Source organism: Volvox carteri (assembly GCF_000143455.1).
Source record: "Volvox carteri f. nagariensis unplaced genomic scaffold VOLCAscaffold_48, whole genome shotgun sequence".
Lineage (NCBI taxonomy): Eukaryota > Viridiplantae > Chlorophyta > Chlorophyceae > Chlamydomonadales > Volvocaceae > Volvox > Volvox carteri.
The window spans coordinates 998,860-1,018,369 of record NW_003307591.1 but is presented as its reverse complement, the minus strand read 5'-3'; the positions used below and the strand labels follow the sequence as shown (position 1 = coordinate 1,018,369).

The 19,510-nt window shown below is 54.7% G+C and overlaps 3 protein-coding genes across 3 annotated transcripts in view; 1 reads left to right on the top strand and 2 right to left on the bottom strand.

Moving 5' to 3' along the window:
- Window positions 1-8,965, bottom strand: VOLCADRAFT_121385 (uncharacterized protein; the record flags this gene model as incomplete). Its single annotated transcript, XM_002955041.1, has 12 exons — window positions 1-253; window positions 708-791; window positions 994-1,126; window positions 1,692-1,864; window positions 2,354-2,458; window positions 2,771-2,944; window positions 3,330-3,455; window positions 4,122-4,197; window positions 4,465-4,556; window positions 6,506-6,820; window positions 7,997-8,086; window positions 8,693-8,965. 12 exons carry the CDS (start codon window positions 8,963-8,965, stop codon window positions 164-166), a joined length of 1,731 nt encoding a protein of 576 aa, XP_002955087.1. The 3' UTR covers window positions 1-163.
- Window positions 8,966-9,548: 583 nt separating this feature from the next.
- Window positions 9,549-14,251, bottom strand: VOLCADRAFT_96033 (uncharacterized protein; the record flags this gene model as incomplete). The annotated part of the gene is made up of 7 exons (XM_002955040.1): window positions 9,549-9,797; window positions 9,957-10,733; window positions 10,852-11,021; window positions 11,205-11,269; window positions 12,489-12,614; window positions 13,246-13,358; window positions 14,210-14,251. 7 exons carry the CDS (start codon window positions 14,249-14,251, stop codon window positions 9,549-9,551), a joined length of 1,542 nt encoding a protein of 513 aa, XP_002955086.1.
- A 1,039-nt stretch (window positions 14,252-15,290) lies between these two features.
- Window positions 15,291-19,510, top strand: part of VOLCADRAFT_96032 (uncharacterized protein) — a gene marked incomplete at both ends in the record, with an annotated part of 38,183 nt that continues 33,963 nt past the window's right edge. The window contains 4 exons of the mRNA XM_002955104.1: window positions 15,291-15,425; window positions 15,631-15,954; window positions 16,600-16,711; window positions 17,389-17,557. Of these exons, the coding sequence (XP_002955150.1) occupies window positions 15,291-15,425; window positions 15,631-15,954; window positions 16,600-16,711; window positions 17,389-17,557 (740 nt within the window). The remainder of the gene's footprint in view (window positions 15,426-15,630; window positions 15,955-16,599; window positions 16,712-17,388; window positions 17,558-19,510) is intronic.

Genomic DNA, 19,510 nt, shown 5'->3' with positions numbered 1-19,510 from the left:
GCAGCAAGTGAGAGCGTCCTAGAGAAAGCCAAGAACGGGAGAAAAGCAGTAAAGAGAAACGCCAAGGTTTGGTTTGTAGAGCTTCAAACGGCGAGTCGACTGGTGGCGGTGGTGACGATGGTGGTGGTGGTGGGCAAAAGTCTCTGTATTAGGTAAGGCGGTATCAGAGGTCATCCAGGTCGAGCCCCACTGTCTGGTCTGGTCCGTCGTCGTCTCCGGCCTCCACATCGACAAGTGCTGCATCTGGGTTGGCCTGCGAAGGGCGGGGAGTTGGGAATTGGCAGTTGGGAGTTGGCATTCGAAGTCAGAGTCAGGCTTGGAACTTGGACGTTGGTAGTTGCGAGGTGAAAGTTATGAGTTGGGCTTGGTAGCTGGGGGAAGGTAGGTAGCTGGAGGAACCGCAAACTCAACTGCACGGCCCGACCGTGCAAATGGGTTATCTAGACAGTTTAAAGAGGTGGACGGTTCGGTTCGGCGGCATGGGACGAGGAAGGCTAAGGACAAAAGAAACCAAAAAACAACCCTAGCGACCCCCGACATCGGCACTGACACGAGGTGTGACATCAGACCTACGCAGGTATTCCGTTCGCCGCAGCAGGCCTCCAAACGCCTCACAACACAGCACGACATAACACAGCACGACAGCCAAGTGTTTGGGGTTCGGAAGGCGACGCATTACGCAGTAAGGCGTGCCGTACGTAACGTACCTTCAGTATCTCACGTACAGCGTTCTCGATTGCGGCGCAGCGATCTGGGTCCTCCCTCAACAACTGCAGCATCTTCTCTCGGCCCTGTCATCACGAGCGGCAGCGAGAGCGTGCGGGGGTTGGGGAAGGAGTGGGTTTGGAGCGCGAGCCACCCTAAAGTGTGTCTCACCAATACCACCCTAAGACCCTGACGGCCCTGCTGCTACACCCTAACACTATTTCATACCACCCTTTCTGTCATACCCTTTCCTTCCCTTTCTTTAACCTTCCTCTCCCAGAGCCGCACCTGGCCTAGCCGCATCTCCCCCATGTAGTACCAGGCGCCCTTGCGATTGAGCACCCGGAGCCGTTCAGCCGTGTCCACCAGACCGCCCAAAAAGTCGATGCCGCGACCATAGTAAATCTCAAGCATCGCCTCCCTGCAGGAGAATTCGCAGGATTCAAGGCTATATTATTATTATTATTATTATTATTATTATTATCACGCTTCATGGCCATTGCGGCTTGAATGGCGTCTTGGTCGACTATATTGGGTTGCCTGGTGTGGTGGCGCGTGCTTCAATAAGTTGAGCTGCGGGCAGGGAGAAACAAAACCCGGGGTTCCGGAGGAGGTGAGAGCGAGGGAAGCTACGAGACGATCTGGTCGGCAGCAGTCCACGGCCTCCACACCTTAAGAGCTGGGCAACCTTTCAGAACCCCTCACACTCTCCCACTTTCCTACCACAGCTTTACCCCCTAGAAAATTTGAACCTCACACGCACAGGCACAGGCACTTTGCTGCACCGCTTATTTCTATTGGCTCCTGCATCACTTTCCTAATCAATATCCACTTGAGAAATCAGGCGACGTCTAAAGCTTCATTGCAAAATGTAGACTTCACATCGTTGGACTTCGGAGCTCGCTTCGGTAAGGGTATTCGTGCGCCACCATCGCCGTTTCCCTCGCCACGGCTCACAGATCAGTTCAAGGCACACCGGTGCTCACTTGTGCGGCGGCGCCACCTTGTTCTTGACCACCTTGGCTCGTACACGGTTGCCGTACGCCTGCTCGCCCTGCGTCAGCGTCTCCTTCTTCCGGATGTCAATTCGTACGCTACTGTAGTACTTGAGAGCCTGGCCGCCAGCTGTGGTCTCGGGATTGCCGAACATGACGCCGATCTGGGTTGGGCACGGTTGTGGGCGCAGGTCGTTAGGGAACGGAGCAAGACGTTGGGGCCACGAAGGGACTTGGACTTATATGTCTTCCGAAAGTTGGCATAAGATGTAATGAATTTCATCCAAGGCTCTCCTGCTGTGCTCTGGAGCATGTTTGCCCATGAAAAGCCCGTAACCCAAATCTAAAAATGTCGGGTTCTGGGCTCCCCGTCCATCTTGTAAGTGAGCGGGCTGGATCAGCAACCACGTGCTTCATGTAACCGGCTGCGTAATAAGTTCAATGCAACACAGCTTAAAGGCGCCTCCTCGTCCTCTTCACCCTGCCCGAAAGAGTGGTACTAATTCAATAATAACTGTAAATATAAGCCCCGGCATCCCTGCTTACGTTCCTGCACCATCTTCCTTGTAGAAGCCTCCAGTAAGAGCTGCATCGCGCCATCCTTGGCACCCAGTGGACTCGCTTCCCCCACACAGATCCCAGTTCCTACCTACCTTGTTTCGGAGCTGGTTGATGAAGAACAGCGTAGTCTTGCTCTTGGCTGCACTGGCAGACAGCTTGCGGAGCGCCTGGCTCAGCAACCTGGCCTGAGAGCCAATCTGTGCATGTGCATAGGGTGGTATAGGGTAGGTGGGGCTTTAAAAGCCATTCAATCACGACCTGGGTTGCAACACATAAGTCATATCGAAGTTGTTGGGCGACCAACGGCCGGTGAGGTCAGCAATGTGTCTGATGGTGAAGGATGGCGGGAGGGACGCAACGGGACGGTCCAAGAGTAGATTCAGGCCGTGCCGCTGCCTGTTTTCCCCCATCCCACTCCCAACCACGACTCCCAACTGCTTTCCTGCGTTCCCCCTAGCACGACACCGCATCGTACTAAAACTAAAATTTCATTGCCGTGCTTTCCATACCTGTACGTTACCGATATCACCCTCCAGCTCCGCCCTGGGCACCAGTGCCGCCACGCTGTCAATAACCACCAGGTCGCACACGTTGGAGCGACACAACTCATCCATCACCTCCAGCGCCTCCTCGCCCGTCATGGGCTGGGAATACCAGAAGCTCTCTAGGTTAATACCCAACCGCTGAAGAGGGGCCAGAAAGGTAAGGGAGGGAGGGGAGGGGTAGAGAGTCATATGCTAATGCAACATCATAGGCAATCCTCACCTACGGATGAGGTGCTTTGGTGTACAAGTCCGCTCCATTTGCTCCTATGGCTTCTAGGATTTAGAAACCTGACGCCAACAAGAAACTCTGTCACGATCCACCATGCGCCGTGACCGTAAAAACCTTGTGCAATCTAATCAGCAGCCCGCCCAGCAATCTAACGATCCATCCAGGGGGGCCCCTCAGGCTCTTATTGACACCCCCCCCACGCGTGTGTGCAGAACTTGTATCTCCAATAGCCAGCAGCCTGTTCTTAAATTCCTCTACAGCAATGCGAACGGATCCCCATGTCTGCCCCCCCACCTCAGCGTACGTCCGGTCAAACGCGTGCTCCACATCGATGTACGCAACCGTCCCGCCCAGCCGCTGGATCTCCGCACATGCGTGCATGGCCAGCGTAGTCTTGCCGCTCGCCTCAGGACCGTACACCTGTATACAGCATGCATGCCATGGTGTGGGCAGTTAGCCCGCATGTTTAAACCCCGCACCATTGCGAATGGTTGTAGGAGCTGTTTTTCAGGTTGGAACAGGTTGCAAGGTCTCCAGATAGGAGGTAAGAGGTAGAAGAGTGAGATCTGATGGGAATCTAGGTTGAGAAATTCATTGCTACCGCCCATGGGCTCCCCGGCTTTCACGGACACCCCGCACTTCTGCGGAACTTGTAACTTGCTACCGCTCATTACTGCACTCGCCAATGATCGGCCAAAAAGATAACAAAAAATCTTGAGCATGTAATACATTGACAGGTGCAACCTCTTAGATTTTCCCAAGAAGTGGGTACAACCTCAGGTTTTCCCTAATGCCGTACAGTCCCTGTAGGAGAAAAATGCCAGTGAACAAGGCATGACTGTGTGGCCACAGCTGCCTGAATACAGTAGCTTCAGCTGTGGATATGGATATGATGGGCCCGGTGCGCCCATCCCTGTAGTCTGACTGGCTTTCCCGTGGAGATAACGCGGGCTTGGTGCGGGTCGGCCAGACATTAAATGGGTCGCCCAGCCAGAGGGAAGGGCGGATTTCTTCGCAGCGATGCAATGACCCTGCTGAACCTGCCCATGCCCTATGCAAATGGCCTTTGGCTAAACAATAGCTCACCTCGATGATGCGGCCCCTCGGATACCCGCCACCCAGCGCCGCGTCCAAGGTGAGGCTACCACTAGGGAAGGTGTCGCTGCAAAGTATGGTTTGAGGATGAGGGACAGGGTCGCGGACAGCATACTTCAGCACGTGGACAACTACCCCGCAGGAATGAGCAGATCTGATAAGATGGTGAAGGTTGGAAGGCAGAAGAGCTGACTGCGTACGTAGCCAGTACAAATATCCTAAAGTGTCTGAACGAAACACAAGTATCTAACAGCCGTGGTGATTATCGGCCTTTCCATATGGCTTTATCATATTAGAGGAACTCTTCAAGACAAGCAGATGCCATGCCACTTACACGTTAGCCGACACACTCTCCGAAAGCCGCATGATGGTATTCTCCCCAAAGCGACGAGCAATCCTGTCAACGGTATCGTTAAAGAGTTTTGCCTGCATTATTAAAATGGGCATGTTCGTTCATAAGGAATGCCAACAGATGGAAACACCGAAATTCGGCGCGGGAAGTAATGTCGTCGATAAAGTTACGCAGCTGCCTTGCCTTCGTGTCGGCATCAATCTTATCTCCTTGATGAAATTGAGTTGCAGTTGCCGTCTTGCTTCGTCGTGCATTCGCCACCACGCTTGAACGAGCTCTAAACGCCGCCGCTGACGGGCAAGGCTCCGGCTTTCGGCATGGATGTGCAGTTATCGAGCTACTGGAGCTGCGCAAGACCTGCATGGCTACTTACGTCCTTGAGCACCTGTGACAGGTCGGATCGTTTAACTAGAGCTGCAGGCGCCTCGCTGCCAAGCGTGATGTGATAAGTTTGAAGCTCCAATCAACAAAGAGTATGTATAGCGGTGATAGTCTATGCTGTGGTGGAGCTGTGCTAAGCCTGCTAGGGCTGTCGACAAGGTTGTACGGGACCGTACAGCATCGGCCCTCTTGCAGAATTCTGGATGTCATAATAAAGAAGCAATATCCATGACACTTCTCTTGTGTCACACCTGAAATGAAAGAACCATACATCCTGTATATTATCCCAGCGAGGTCTCGAATGTACGGGACAAATGAAATCTTGCAGAGGAAGCTTGCACGCCCACTCCAGCGGGTCTACTCTAAGAACTTTGACTTTCTATGAAACGATCGTTCCCTTGGTTGATGCAGTATCCCAGCGCTCTGTGCGCAAATGCAGCACCCGAGGGTCAGCGCTGGTCGGCGCTCCCTTGCACTCCGCTGCACCCAGCCCTGCCCAGCTGGCTATGCAGCAAATGCAGTCCCGGCTGCACGTAAAACTGCGTCGATACTGGCGTGGTCTGTGCATCACGTGCTCTAACTCCCAGGACCATAGCCTTAAGTTTAGGTGCTCGCCCCTAAGCCAACCGCCGGCATTTGCCCCTCTGTTGTTGCTCCAGTCCGAAAATCACCTGCACGCAAGGCTGTGCCAATCGCCGCATACCTCACCCAACACTGCGGGTTTTAGCTGAGCGGAATGGTCGGACGCAGCCCAGCCTGGACGGAGGCGACCAGTGCTGCCCTGAGTGAAGCTGAGTGAGGTGGACTCTTACTGACACTGCTCCGTAACAGGACTTTTTTAACCCGATTCTGCCAAACAAGCCCCAACAAGTCCTTTGTACCGATGCAAACATCAGCCGCCAGTTTGCTTCCAACCCCAAGTGTAAGTGCGCTGCATGAGACACGCACTGTCTCTCTACAGCCGCGCCCTCAAACGATGGACCCTTAGCAAAATGGTAGGGAGAACATGCGGCACATAAGCCCCAACAGTAAGGCCTTCTGGGTGCGTAGAGCCCCAGCCGTAACTGCTGCCACCGCTGTTAGTGCCGTCGCCGTCCATGTTCACCTCCGCCACCGCCATTGTGTGTGTATACACACAATAACAATAACAACAAATGTAAAACCCCATCAACAATAATGGTTGCTGCTGCAGCAGTAAACTCCATTTTGACTGCCGTCGCCTCCGCGGCTAATGTACTTGCCACCAGCTCTGTTCTCTTCTCTCCTCTCTCCTCTCTCCTCTCTCCTTCTCAGCTGGCGGGGGCCTCCGGCGTTGTTGCCAGAGGCGGCGATGTCGTCACAACCGTGTACTGCAACTGCCAGCACAGTCGTCGGCCAGCGGCATGTTGGGCCTTTCCCCGCGGTCACGGCAGCAGAGATGAGAGAAAAAAACAAAGCGGGAATCGAGGCGAGGCTAGGTTGAGAGGAGATGCGGGCCTCGTTGGGGGGGGGGAAGACGAGGGCCGTCGTCTATTAGATGGCTTGGGGTTAAGAGCAAACGAAACCGAGAAAACCCCAGAACCCAACGGCTGGTAGCGCAGGACGTGCAGCGGCAGACTCAAATATTGCAGCTTTGTACTGCACACCTGGCAAAATGCCGTACCTTATAGCTGGGCGGAGCGTCCCGTGGGTCTTCTGCCGTATCTCCCTCGTCGCGTGCTGCTGCTTCAAAATCTGAGTCCGAATCCGAATCCGCTGCACCGGCGGACGGATCCGTTGCTGGACCGCCAGCGGCAGCGGCGCCTCCTCCGCCGCCTCCGCCACCACCAGCAACGCTTGCCGCCGTCGCCGTCCTGGCAGCTCTGCCAGTGACACCGACACTTCCGGCGGCGGCTGTAGAGCCGTCCTCCACGAAGAGCGCGTGCAGACTGGTCGCCAGGCGCTTTGACACCTCTTCGGCCGTTTTGCCACCCGTTACCTAGCGCAGTGCCAAAACAGGAAACACCTATGTCTCTTGCGTTTGCATAGGAGCATGCATATGAGTATGAATATGCGTATCAGGGTGCGACAGTCCGATCGGGTCCCGACAGGAATGGCACTTGTGCTGAAAATCCTGACAGGCTTTGAAAAATGCTTTCGGGAGGACCCGACGAAAAAGGGGGGAAATGCCAAACGGCCATCGGGAGCCCCCGACGGGAGCCCTCCGGGCCCCGTCGGGGGACCCGACAGGGTTAGGGGCGCTAGGACCGCCCGATCGGGTGCCGTGGGTCGTCGGTGGGCCCTTCGGCGACGGACAGCTACAGCGATACATAATGGCATTCATACAAATATAACTGGATGGAAATATGTAATGTATTCGTTCACTTCGTTGCCTCTTCTTCTTTACGAGGGGGACGAAGAGGAGGACGAGGAGATGTTCCTCTCCAGTCCTACGGTGTCTAAGGGTCTCCTTGAAGAGCTCGGGTTGTGATGCTCACAGGCAGACGTGCAGGCGTGCATGTGTTGCTGTGTGTGTGTGTGTGTGTGTGTGTGTGTGTGTGTGTGTGTGTGTGTGTGTGTGTGTGTGTGTGTGTGTGTGTGTGTTCGTGCATATCAGAACTGTGAATTGCAAACTGAGAACTGGAAACTGCGCATATAAAATACGAATAAATGTAATTTCAAGCGGCACACAGCGAAATTTCGTTCTTGCGTCACCCGACAGGTTTTGGGATGGGCTATCGGGGCACCCGACAGAAATTGAAAGATATGCAAAAACGCTATCGGGTGGGCCCGACGGGCATGGGAAGGGGAAAACCGGCAACCCGACCATTTCAGGAAGGTCCTGTCCAACCCTGATGCGTATGCATGTTATGAGTATGCATGCATGCGTGTGCATGCCCTGACCACTGCTTCTGAGCCGATGCTATCGTTGCCACCATTATTATCCCTGCTAAAATTGCGACTGCTGCTGCTGCTCCTATGCTGTCATAACTGATGTCATGCTTGTTCCGCCACCTCACAAAGCTCAGCCGGGGCTGCCCCCTAAGCTAGGCATATTGACTGCCCATGGAGAGACACTTCGCACCCTGCTTCATCTCCTCCCTTTTTCACTGAACCCCTGCTGCTGGTCGCCGGACCCGCACGTGTGCTTCACAGCCATCGTACTACGCCGTACCTGTTTGGGGTCGTTGTACAGCAGCGCGTCGTGCAGGGCGGTCCGCAGTCTCGGTAGCTGCTGGGGCCCCGGCCGTGTGAGGTCGATTAGCTGAGCCAGGGGCGGCAGGCCGGGGGCGGGTGGCTGCTCCGCATGCAGCGTGCCCTCGAGGCCCTAACATTAGTGGTTTTCGGGTTTTAATTTTACAGGGTTTTAGTTTTACAGGGTTTTAGGATTATTACGGTCGTAGTATTGTGGGTTTTACACATGTTTCTTGGGTGGGGGTGGGGATAGGGACGCAATGCCGTGAAGGCACAGTAACAGGTAAGGCGCCTGGCGGCCGTTACGTGTTCCGTACCTGTGTAAGGGTGACTGGAAGGGTGACGGCCTAGGTAATGCTCCATTAGATTCTAAAGTTGGTAGCTGCCTCAGGGGCTTATGGCCATAAGTAAGAGGTGCCATTCTCTCTGTTGGCGAAAAGCAGGGGGGTTCTCTTTTGTGTTTTAACCCCCCCTCCCTTTCCTCCGTCCGTCCCTGCTTCTTCCCTCTCCCTCCCAGTTCCTGCCTAGCTTCACCTTCCTGCTCATAACTAGTTCTCAGAGGACGAGGGGTCCAGGATGATAGGCCGCACAGCAGCGGTACCCTAGCTTCTAGCCATACGACCAAATGGCCGTACAGGGTCCGGCACCCCATCATTACAATTATTTCGCTACCCACCAGTTCAGGGCACGTGACCTGGATTGTGTCGTACAAAGACCCCGCAAAGCTGCCGACGACACCGTACACCGAAGACAGCTTGGTGGCCGCATTGGTGGCCGCGGCAGCGATGTTGTTTCCGCTGGCCGTACGCTGGCGGCGCAGCGACATCGACTGTGATGATTGCGACCGCGGCGGCGGCGGCGGCGGCGGTGATGGTGTCGAAGTCGAAGACTGCAACCTCTCCAACACGCCCTTCACCGCGCCGTCCTCCTTGAACGTCAGGCTGGCCATAAGGCCCGTATCTTGGCACTGGATGACCAATTCACCTGCATCGTACGACGGCAATTAAAGGGATGCATGCGAAAATTGACACAAGGCAGTACGGCATGTGTGTAACGGCATTTATTGTGGCATACACAGATTGAGTGGTTCTGCTTGACATCATCGCTTTAATCTCTTAGTTGTTTGGTATTACTTGCCGTGACATAGCCAGGTAGATGTTATGTGTACTCTTACAACAAAAACATCGCACACACACATACAAGCACATCTCACCTGAGAGTCATGGTTGGAATATCCATATAGCGCAGGAGCACCAGCAGCAGATAGACAGGAGCCACAGAGAAGCGAGGGCAGCTATCCATAACCCCGTCCGTGGAACCCCCGGCTTTTACGGACATATTCCGCACTTGTGTGCGGAACTTGTAACACACACACATACATACATACACACACGGTAGCAGTAGCAGTAACACGACGTGGGGTGAACACGAATCCCCTCATGCCCTGTGTGCTTAATTCCCCTCCGTCGTTTCTCGTCCTCCGTCCTGGCTTAACACGTAACATCGTTTACATCCCAACATCACCAACACGTTTACTTGCCTTGAAACTCTGGACGGGCCGCGTACGGCAGGTTGCCGCGCAGTACAAGACTGGGAAGTATGACCGTGTACCGCTCCTGCACGGCAGCTTGCGCGTGAATCACCGGCGCCGTCATCATTGCTTGATGATGTTGATAGTGATATTGCTGCTGCTGCTGCTGCTGCTGCTGTTGCGGCTCCGGAGTGAGGCCGACGCCGACTGGTGGAATCACATTCACGTGGCCGCCGCCCTCCAGTCGCACCTAGAGGGATGTGGGGCACCTAAACCGGTGGATGTGGGGTCATCCGGGGGGACCTGGAAATGGCAGAATGCCGGATTTGCGTGTTCGTGCGAGGAGGTGTGTGTGTGTGTGGATGCGTTCCCTTATTTCCTCCTCTCTCTGACTTCAAGGATCGCCCACAGCCACAGCCACAGCCACAGCCACAGCCACAGCCACAGCCACAGCCACAGCCACAGCCACAGCCACAGCCACAGCCACAGCCACAGCCACAGCCACAGCCACAGCCACAGCCACAGCCACAGCCACAGCCACAGCCACAGCCACAGCCACAGCCACAGCCACAGCCACAGCCACAGCCACAGCCACAGCCACAGCCACAGCCACAGCCACAGCCACAGCCACAGCCACAGCCACAGCCACAGCCACAGCCACAGCCACAGCCACAGCCACAGCCACAGCCACAGCCACAGCCACAGCCACAGCCACAGCCACAGCCACAGCCACAGCCACAGCCACAGCCACAGCCACAGCCACAGCCACAGCCACAGCCACAGCCACAGCCACAGCCACAGCCACAGCCACAGCCACAGCCACAGCCACAGCCACAGCCACAGCCACAGCCACAGCCACAGCCACAGCCACAGCCACAGCCACAGCCACAGCCACAGCCACAGCCACAGCCACAGCCACAGCCACAGCCACAGCCACAGCCACAGCCACAGCCACAGCCACAGCCACAGCCACAGCCACAGCCACAGCCACAGCCACAGCCACAGCCACAGCCACAGCCACAGCCACAGCCACAGCCACAGCCACAGCCACAGCCACAGCCGGCCAAACCGGTCCACCTTGGATCATTCGCCTTGTGCAGCCACAGCCACCACTCTTACGACTCCCTACCACTCCCCACGACTCCTCCCCGATTGCGTCCTCACACGACCCCTCGTGATGCCTCATCTGCGGCGGTTTCCTCAGCTCCGTACTCATTTACCTAACTGCCTGGTTCCGTACTTTCGTATTCGACGACACAAAAATGCCAAAATCATCCGGCCCCCGAAAGGCGCCCGTACGGTACCTTGACGGACACATCACGGCCGAGGCGCTTCGCCTTAACCTTGACCCGTGGGTCGATTTTCAGTGTCGCCACGACGGCTGGCAGTCCAGGTCCCCCGGGCGCCAGCTGAAGCTGCTTGGGGCCCTCAATCGGATCGAAGCTGAGGAGCTCTTGTATGTGGACGCAGGGGACTGAAGGGCCGGCAGCGGCGGCGGCAGCGGTGCCGGCGGCGGCGGTGCCGGCGACGGCAGGGGCTGGTTTTCCTGCATATTCATTTGTAGCCCACAAATCGTCGGAAGGAATCGAAGAGTGTTATACCAGGGCCGTCGCCACGACGTTTTTCATTACAACGGTCGACATTGTCGTACGCTTACCAAGTTGCCGTACGGTCACATGGTGGCAACCGAGCGTGGTGATGGGCAGGTCGTCCGGGTCGGATCTGCATGAGGCGGGGGAAGCGGAGGGTGCGGGAGTGAGTCGGGGTTTAGGAGCTGTGGAAGGTGCATTCCTGGTTTTCTCTGATCCATTTTGATGTTTGAGGAGGGAAGAAAGAGGAGGAACACCAGGGGGGCGGGACAAATCGGGTAACGGGCGAATATAAATATTTCTCTCTATATATATATGTTGTTACAGGGTGGTTAACTTCGCCAGCGGCCCCCTTTCCCGGGGCAGTCCCTGCTCTCCCCTGCTAGAGGGGCACCCTAATCCGTCACCCCATCCGACTTCAGAATGTATTCGTTGGGTTCGGCAACTCACCACCAGCATCCAACCAAATCTAGCGGATCAACGGCGCATCAACTTAGTTCCTGGTCAGCTCGCAAGTTGATATTATCACGTCCTACACCGTCCATATGATGGGGGGCCACCTCCCATTTCAACACTCCTCAAACACCCGAGGAGCTGGCAGGCGGATTTGAACCCGGGTCGACTGGATCGACTGGGAGCAGAAGTCAGGCCTTAACTTCTGCCAGCCGCCTGCCTATATAGTATATAGTATATAGTATATAGTATGTAGTATATAGTATATGTAATGTAATGTAATGTTACAGAGTGGGAGGCTTCTGGGCCGCTTTATCACATTGTCAGTTCTGGAACATTTATCACCTTACAGCACCATCCACCACTACCACACTGTACTTCGCCATACGAACTGTAAGTCCAAGGCGGCGGATCCAGCCTTCAGGGACCCCTCCTCATCCATTCACCCGAACACCCGAAGAGACGGAGGGTTCGGCAATCGCCACCAATCCAGCGTGCGAATCTGGTCCATCAACTGTGACCTCAACTCCACATCTCAGCAGCTAGCCATAATCTCGCGCTCCCGACTAATTCGGGGGTCTCCCCAGGAATCGAACCCAGGATATAGTATATAGTATATAGTATATAGTTTATAGTATATGTAGTATGTATGTATGTGTATGTGTATGTGATATATATATGTGATATATATGTATAAGTACATCACATAAAGAGGGGGACGAGGCTATTGATGCGACTGCACTTGTATCAGTACTGAGATGTCAGTCAATTGTAAAGCAATGGAAATCGATACAATGACGTTGTACACGGACGTATCAAAACGATTTCAGACACACGCACACAAACACAAACACAAACACGCCCCGAGAATTACCCCACCGAAGCCCTAAGGATCCCACCCGCCAGGCCGCAGCATGTCAGCCAGTACGGCAAGCGCGTATCGTACGACAGCTAGGCAACGCTCCAACGGATCCTCCGCCAGCGCCGCCAGCAGCAGCACCTCCCCATGCCGCATGAACTTGTCTCTCTGGTGTACGGAGGTTGTTTTGGTTGGGTCGGTTGCTTAATAAATCAGCAGCAATCTATCTAATGGATTCGTACACGCTCATCGCGCACTGAGAAGTGGTCATCTCTCACACCGCTCGGTACCGATTACACTGTATGTATATCTGTGTGCAGTTACGACACCGCGTGGGGGTGTGCTTGGGTATGGCCGTACAGCCACCAGCCACGACGACCACATCGTTCCTCCGCTTCAACCTGGTTCACAGAAATACACTGCACGTGCTGTTGCATCCTGTACGGCGTATCAGGGGATCTGACATCTTCCGATAGGTACTTTTTTGTGTAGTCGTGATACAACACATACAACACATACAGGGTGCTGTAACTTGCGGCTTCCTTTACTCCTCCTCCTTTACTACCTCCCGGTCTTCGCTTCTCACGAATCAAAATTTGCACGTTCTTTCTGAACCCTGCACCCTAATCCCCTGCGTCAGTTTTCGTTCTCTTTTCCCTCGCCTCAATGAAGACAATTGTCGCATTGTGGCTACAACTCGACGTGGCAAAGGAAAAGGAAAAGGAAAAGATGCTCTCTGGCGCAGACCAGATGGCCACCACATCACTGCCCTGCCGACAAGCCTCATTCACACGCACCTTGAGCCATATCGGCTGGCGTTGACCGTGCTGCCGAGCCCGTGGCTTAAAGATGCTGCTACTGCTGGCTGCACCGGGCGGCCCACCCCCTCCTCCACCTCTACCTCCCCCACCTCCACCGGGGGTGCTCATGGATGCGGTGATGTGGGTCGGAGCTTACTGACGTTCACGAGCGCCTTTTTCCTTGGCTGATAGGCGGGAGGACTTGGCTTTGGGCCGTGTTGGAGTATCGGGGTGTGTGAGACACCCTGCGCGTGGTTTCCCCCCTCCTTGCCAGGGCTAATTTACAAGGGCTGCTTTTTTGATGGCGATCTTGCGAGCAATTTGCCTGTTTAAACGGCTGGTGTTGCTGCTGCTTGAGTTTGTCGTTGCTGTGAAGGCGCAGCGAGACGAGACGAGTCTTTCTTTCCGCGTCCAGTGGAGGAATTGGCAGAAGAGGACGATTCAGAGGATGAGGAAGACGAGGCCGGTGAAGGGCGAGGATGGAAAGCAGTAGAATAATAAAAAAATGAAAAATAGAGAAAGGATTATTTTCCCGGAAGGACACTCTTTGTCGGGTGCCTACCGCTGGGCAGACTGGTGAGGTGCGTGTGTCCTGGGACGGAGCCGACGCTGCGCTATCACCAGATCCGACTTTCTAGGATGATTCTGACAGCTCGGCCTTTTTTCATTACTAGCCAGTAAAAAATCCCTTGACTGGACATGTCGAACCGCAGAGCGCATAGCCATCTGGGACGGAGGCCTCGAGTCCTTTATGGCTATCTTCTGTAATGTTACATTTGTAATGTTATGGCTATCTTCTGTTATTCAGAACGGGCATGATCCGCTGAACAAGGCTTCAAGCAAAACATATGGTTTGTCTGTAATTACTCTGCCAACCAACCAAGTCTCCTCCAGGGAAATGTCCCTTATCTCTGTTGCGAGGAGAAGGGTAAACCAAAAAGGGGTAACCCAAGCCACACACCTTCCCCGGGATGCAGGAAGGGGCAAGCCGTGTAACCCCCATACGCAATGGATGTTGTTTCTGAACCTAGCACAAGCTGATAGGTGAAACAATTTCTATGTTTGTCCGTGCAGTACCGTAATCCTTCTGGCCGACGGTTGACTAGCTACATCCTTCGACTCGGAGGTGCAGAACGGTGCCCCATCCTCGCATCCTGGGGGTTGGTGTCGGGCACGCATCCTGTCAGTTTGATATATCCTACACCAACACGGTTGGAATATATCCTACACGCTCGAGCCACACATATCGAGCCACACATGCCGCATCCTGGCGACGGCATCCCCTCCCCTCCGCCATCCTCATTCTTGGTGGGTTAGCATCGACCCTTCCAAATTTGCCGCCATCCTGGGCCCTATGCCATCCTAATCCTGGGGAGCTCCACATTTCTATCCTACTCTTTCCTATCCGAATCCTGTGCCCGATCCTCCACCGCATCCTGACCGCTCTGCAACCCCCCTTCGCGTCAGCGTGGTCTTGACGACAGGGCCGCGTTGCGCCTTGCCGTGTGCAGACATGTGCGGCCACTCATTAGGGTAAAATTCGAAAGGGCATATAACTCCACCGATAAAACATACGGCCTCACGTTATTGGGCAAATAGGATTTTATATTGGGCAAATATCTTCAAGGAGGGCCTTGGGAAGAAAGGGAACGTCATAGAAGTAGCTAGGTGTGATCGCTGCGGCGGTTGCCCGTTGATCACCGTTGACCCTGAGCCAAAGGCCACACGGCGGGAAACCAGGAATAGGTTTTTCATGGGGCAAGTCCGCCGGATAGTGGTTTCCAGATGCATTAGGACCATGGATGTGTAAGAATTTGAAGTCTTCCCGCGGAATAGCAGCATCCCGTGCAGTAAACGAAGGTCGGCTTTTAGTTTGGTGCTTTAATTTGCACAACTTAATATAGGCAAACTATAGAAGGAACTTTCCTTTATACCTTGACTGACTGCAGAGGCCGGATCATGCCATGCGAAATTTGATCACAATGGCCACAGCAGGCACAGCATAAAGCGCCTGTTCCTATGGTGTAACATAACAGGAAAGCATGGCAAGCGTGTATGACAATATACGCGCAGCGTGGCAGCAAAACGAGAGCTCTGAAGCTCTCCTGGATTTGCTCTTGCAAAACGGCGCGGCAGCTGAAGTTGCGCAGCACATCCGCTCAAGCGAAGCTCCGCAGGTTGGTCTCCCCTTACCAGACAAAGCAACATCACCATAACTATAAATTTCCTCGCCAATCTCACAACAGTGCGCGGCTCTTTCCCACGACACATTCTAACTTGACCAAATGTCAGCCATGGACAAGCAAGCCTATCTCCAAGCCCGTTCTTCGTTCACCGGCTCACGATCCACGAAAAAAAATATTTTGTCCCCCTCCTCTTCAGGAGGATGTTGGCCTGCTGGAACGCTGCTTCCAGGCGCTCCGCAAGGTCGCCCTCAGCGGCACCCTCCTCAGCGCTGCTGACGACGACGATGGCACTGGGGGCGGTGGCGGCGAACACGGTGAGCTCGTCCAGCGGCGGCTGCAGCGCGCGGCTGCGGTCCTTTTTAAGGCTGGCGTATCCGCCATAACTGGCGATGGCAGCAGCGGGGCCGCTGGCAACCGCGGCAGCGCCGCCGGCAACGATGGTAATGACTCACATCTCAGCGCCTACACGTTCATCCTCCTGGACAACCTGGACCTACTCAACTTCCAGCAGCTAGCTGCGGTAAGAGAGAGAAATTGCACAGCGCGTCATAAGCCCTAAACGACAGCTGACACTGCCGCGCTTTCCTGTGCCTTTAGACTATAGACCTAAACTTCCTTTAGGAATCGTCAAAGCGGTGCCGTTGGTCGTCTTCTCACGGCCATCATTCATTCCTTTCTCTCGCTGCGGGCGCGGCGGGGGGTTACCAGGGCGACGGTGTCGGGAAAGTTTGACGCCAAGCCCCGCCGTTGCAACTGCTGCTACTGCTGCTCGAGAAGTCGATAAGCAGGGACTCGAAATAGCAGCAACGCGCCGAGGAAATGTCTCATCAGAAGCCGCCAAAAATGGAAAGGCCGCGGAAGCAAAGCCTGGTCGATCTGTCCTGTCGTCTGTAGGTCGATCTGTCTGCCTGTCTGCGGACGACCAAGCCAACGATGCCATAGAGGCTCCGGTCCGCCCCTTGCAAATCCTAGAGGGGAATCCAATCCGGACACTTTCCGCTCCTGTTTCGCCTGGCTGCCACTGCGGGCTTTCCCCCTTGCACGCCCTCCGTGTGTGTATGGAATTCTTGCGTCTGTGCATAACCCCGTGCCGTGTTTTTGCCCCCGTCCTTCCCCACGTACCTTTCCACCCATCCCCCTTCACCACCCGTCGGACTCGACCCAGCTGCTATCGGACATCTGTCGCGGGGTGGAAGGCGGCTCCTCGGGCACTCCCCGGCTGCTACAGCTGCTGCCCAAGACTGCCGTACGTTTACTGGAGGCGGGGGCACCCGAGGGTGGGTTTGGCGGGGGAGGGGCTGCCGGGATGCTTGAGAGGTGGCTGGGAGGGGTAGATGGTGTGGGGGGCCCACCCCGGGAAAACACCCCGGAAAAAGGGGGAAAATCGGTGCATGGAGGAATCGGTTTGGATTTAGTTAGCGGTTAGTTACCGGGAGGGAAATCATGTATGATGGAAAAAGAAGCAACGAGTTAACTGCCCCGACAAGTCCAGAGCTGATGCTCTGTTTGCTGGAGTCTAAAAAGCGATGATGATGCAGCTGGGCATAGCAGCCGCGGGGTGGGGCGGGGTGGGATGGGAGAAGCTGCTTGAGATGGCGGGCAGCTCCAGGGTTTGGCGTGTTGGGGTTACGGGACAGCCGCAGATGGATGGTAACAGGTTTGCTTTTTTGCTCATACATGCCGGCATGGCGGCACATAAAAGAGGTGATGGCTGCCGCCGGAAGTCGACGGACCGCTAGACGGCTGTAGTAGGTTGTGAGTAAGGTTTGACTGGGGTTGTAGTTGTTAGCGCTGTTAATTGATTTTTTCCTGATGCCTTGCTGCTGCGTTTCCTTGTTTTCTTCATTGAAAATGCTGTTCTTTTGCTTTTGCTTTTGCTTAATTCCATTTACACCTCCAAATTTTTGATGTTGCTGCCGTTGCTGTTATGTGCTTTGTTGCTGTCTGATGTTAGATGAGGCGGAGGAGGAGGACGGCGCCGCCGGTGGCGGCGCACCTGCCGCCGCGGCGGCGGCACGCCACGTGGACACCGCACTGCACCGCATCACACATGCGGATTGGGTTTCGGAGAGCGGCGGTAGCTATGCCGTACAGATTATGGAGGCGCTGCGGGATGTGCCCATGTAAGGAGGTGTATATACACGCGTGTGTGTCTGTGCGTATGTATGTACGTGCTGCCGCCGCCACCGCTGCTGCCTCCAATCCATCCATTTCGGTGGAGGAAAACACACACGGCGGATTTTAGACCATGTTCGGGTGGGCACCCTATTAATTGGCTTTGGGGGAGAGGCGACGTACACGATTCCGTACCGTTTACAATCCTGTGTCGTACACCATCCGTACCTCAAGAGCACCCGCGTGGTGAGTAATGCACCATTCTATTCCCCCTAAGCCTCCATTCACCCCCTCCCCAACCTCCTCGCATCTTCACGGACCGGACTATTTCTTCTCGTCTTCGTCGTCATGGTTTCTCTCTCTCTCTTTATCTAATTCAACCGCGACTTTACTACCAGTTGCTACATTACAACACAGCCGCTAATTTCACAGCCAGCCGCGAATTCCCAAACAGCCGCGTTTTTTACAGACAGCTAATTCCTCGTCAGCTAGGTTGCATCGCATATCGGGAGGTTGGGTATGGGCTGTTTTTCTTGTTTCTGGCTATGCCTCGCCACCGCCAGCGTCGTCTTTTACCAGATGAAGCTCGGATTCCTGCGGACGCCGCCACGCTGGAACGCTGTGAAGAGTTGCGGGGCACGGCGCGTTAATCGTCCTTGTCAGGGGAGTTGTTTCGTACCACCTCTTCCCTTTACCCACCTCCAGCTCCTGCCTCCCATACCTAAGTTCCCTCCTTTGCCACCTCCCCCATCTCCAGCTCCTTCCCCTCTTTCTCCCAACCCAGTTCCCGCTCCCTTTCACGCCGAACCCCTCCACTTCCCGCTACCTATCTCCCACTCCCGCCTCAACCCCCCAAACCTGACGTCCTCCCCTCCCCTCCCCACCCAACGCCGTAATGGCTTCGATATCCTAGCTCACATCCTTCGCATGCTTCATACCCTACTTCCTTCTTCTCCTTCCCCTCTACCCTGCCCTTAGTTTTTATTCTTCTTCTCTCACTGCCCCTCTTACGCTAAAATTTTTTCTTTTTAGGCACCACGGAGCTGCATGCAAATGCTCCTGGTGCGCACGGTTTGGCGGGAGCCATATGTGGCCCCGACCCACTCACTGTTTTTTGTTTTTAGTTTTTGTTTCTTATTATTACTTCCTTTTTTGCTTTCACCCTGTTTTGCTTTCACCCTGTTCTGCCGGCATATACGCCGTCCAACGCGACATCCCGTCCCATGCGTCATCCGTCCAATGCGTCACTAGGTCATCTCGTACGACACCACCTGGGTCGTCCTACGCCGCCTTTGCAATTGTTTATTAATTCCTGATTTTTCTTCCATTTTCATATAGTTTCTTTAGGTTTTCTCTTTCCAGCTTCCCCGGTCAGCAAGTTTTATACGCCTTTTCAGCTGCATCTGCATGAGTTTTTGTTTTTTTCGTTCGCTGCTCACGATTTTGCTACCTCTCTGCCTCGCATGTGCCTTTGCCCGCTGCTCCTGCTGACTGGCCAGGTGAGTCCATAAGGTTGTTCGAGCTTCTTTGGTTTTTCGCGTTGGCGTCGGTAGGCTAGCCGGAATAGTTTAGTTTGGGTCGGTCGGGTCAGTCGCGCGTTCTAGTTTTTTTGGGGGGTTGGGAGGAGCACTTGCATACCGGCAGCCTTTCAGTATCAGCAATGCAGCTTTCTCTCCTGGCCAGCAACTTTACGCCTCCTTTACGTCAGCACTTTCTTTTCTCGCCGCCTTCACTACTTTTTCTACACCTACTAGTTTACGTTTTGGCTATAATATTTCTGGCGGCTTAGGTAGGTAGGACTTCCAACTTCTACGCCAATTCTTCATCCCGAGGTTACAGTCGTCATCCCGAGGTTACAGTCGTCACATTCGCCACGGACGCCTTTCGGTCAGTTCTTTCGGTTGCTACTATCTTGCTCTGGCAGCAGCTTAAATCGCGTGTGGTTCGTCTTTCCCCAACCT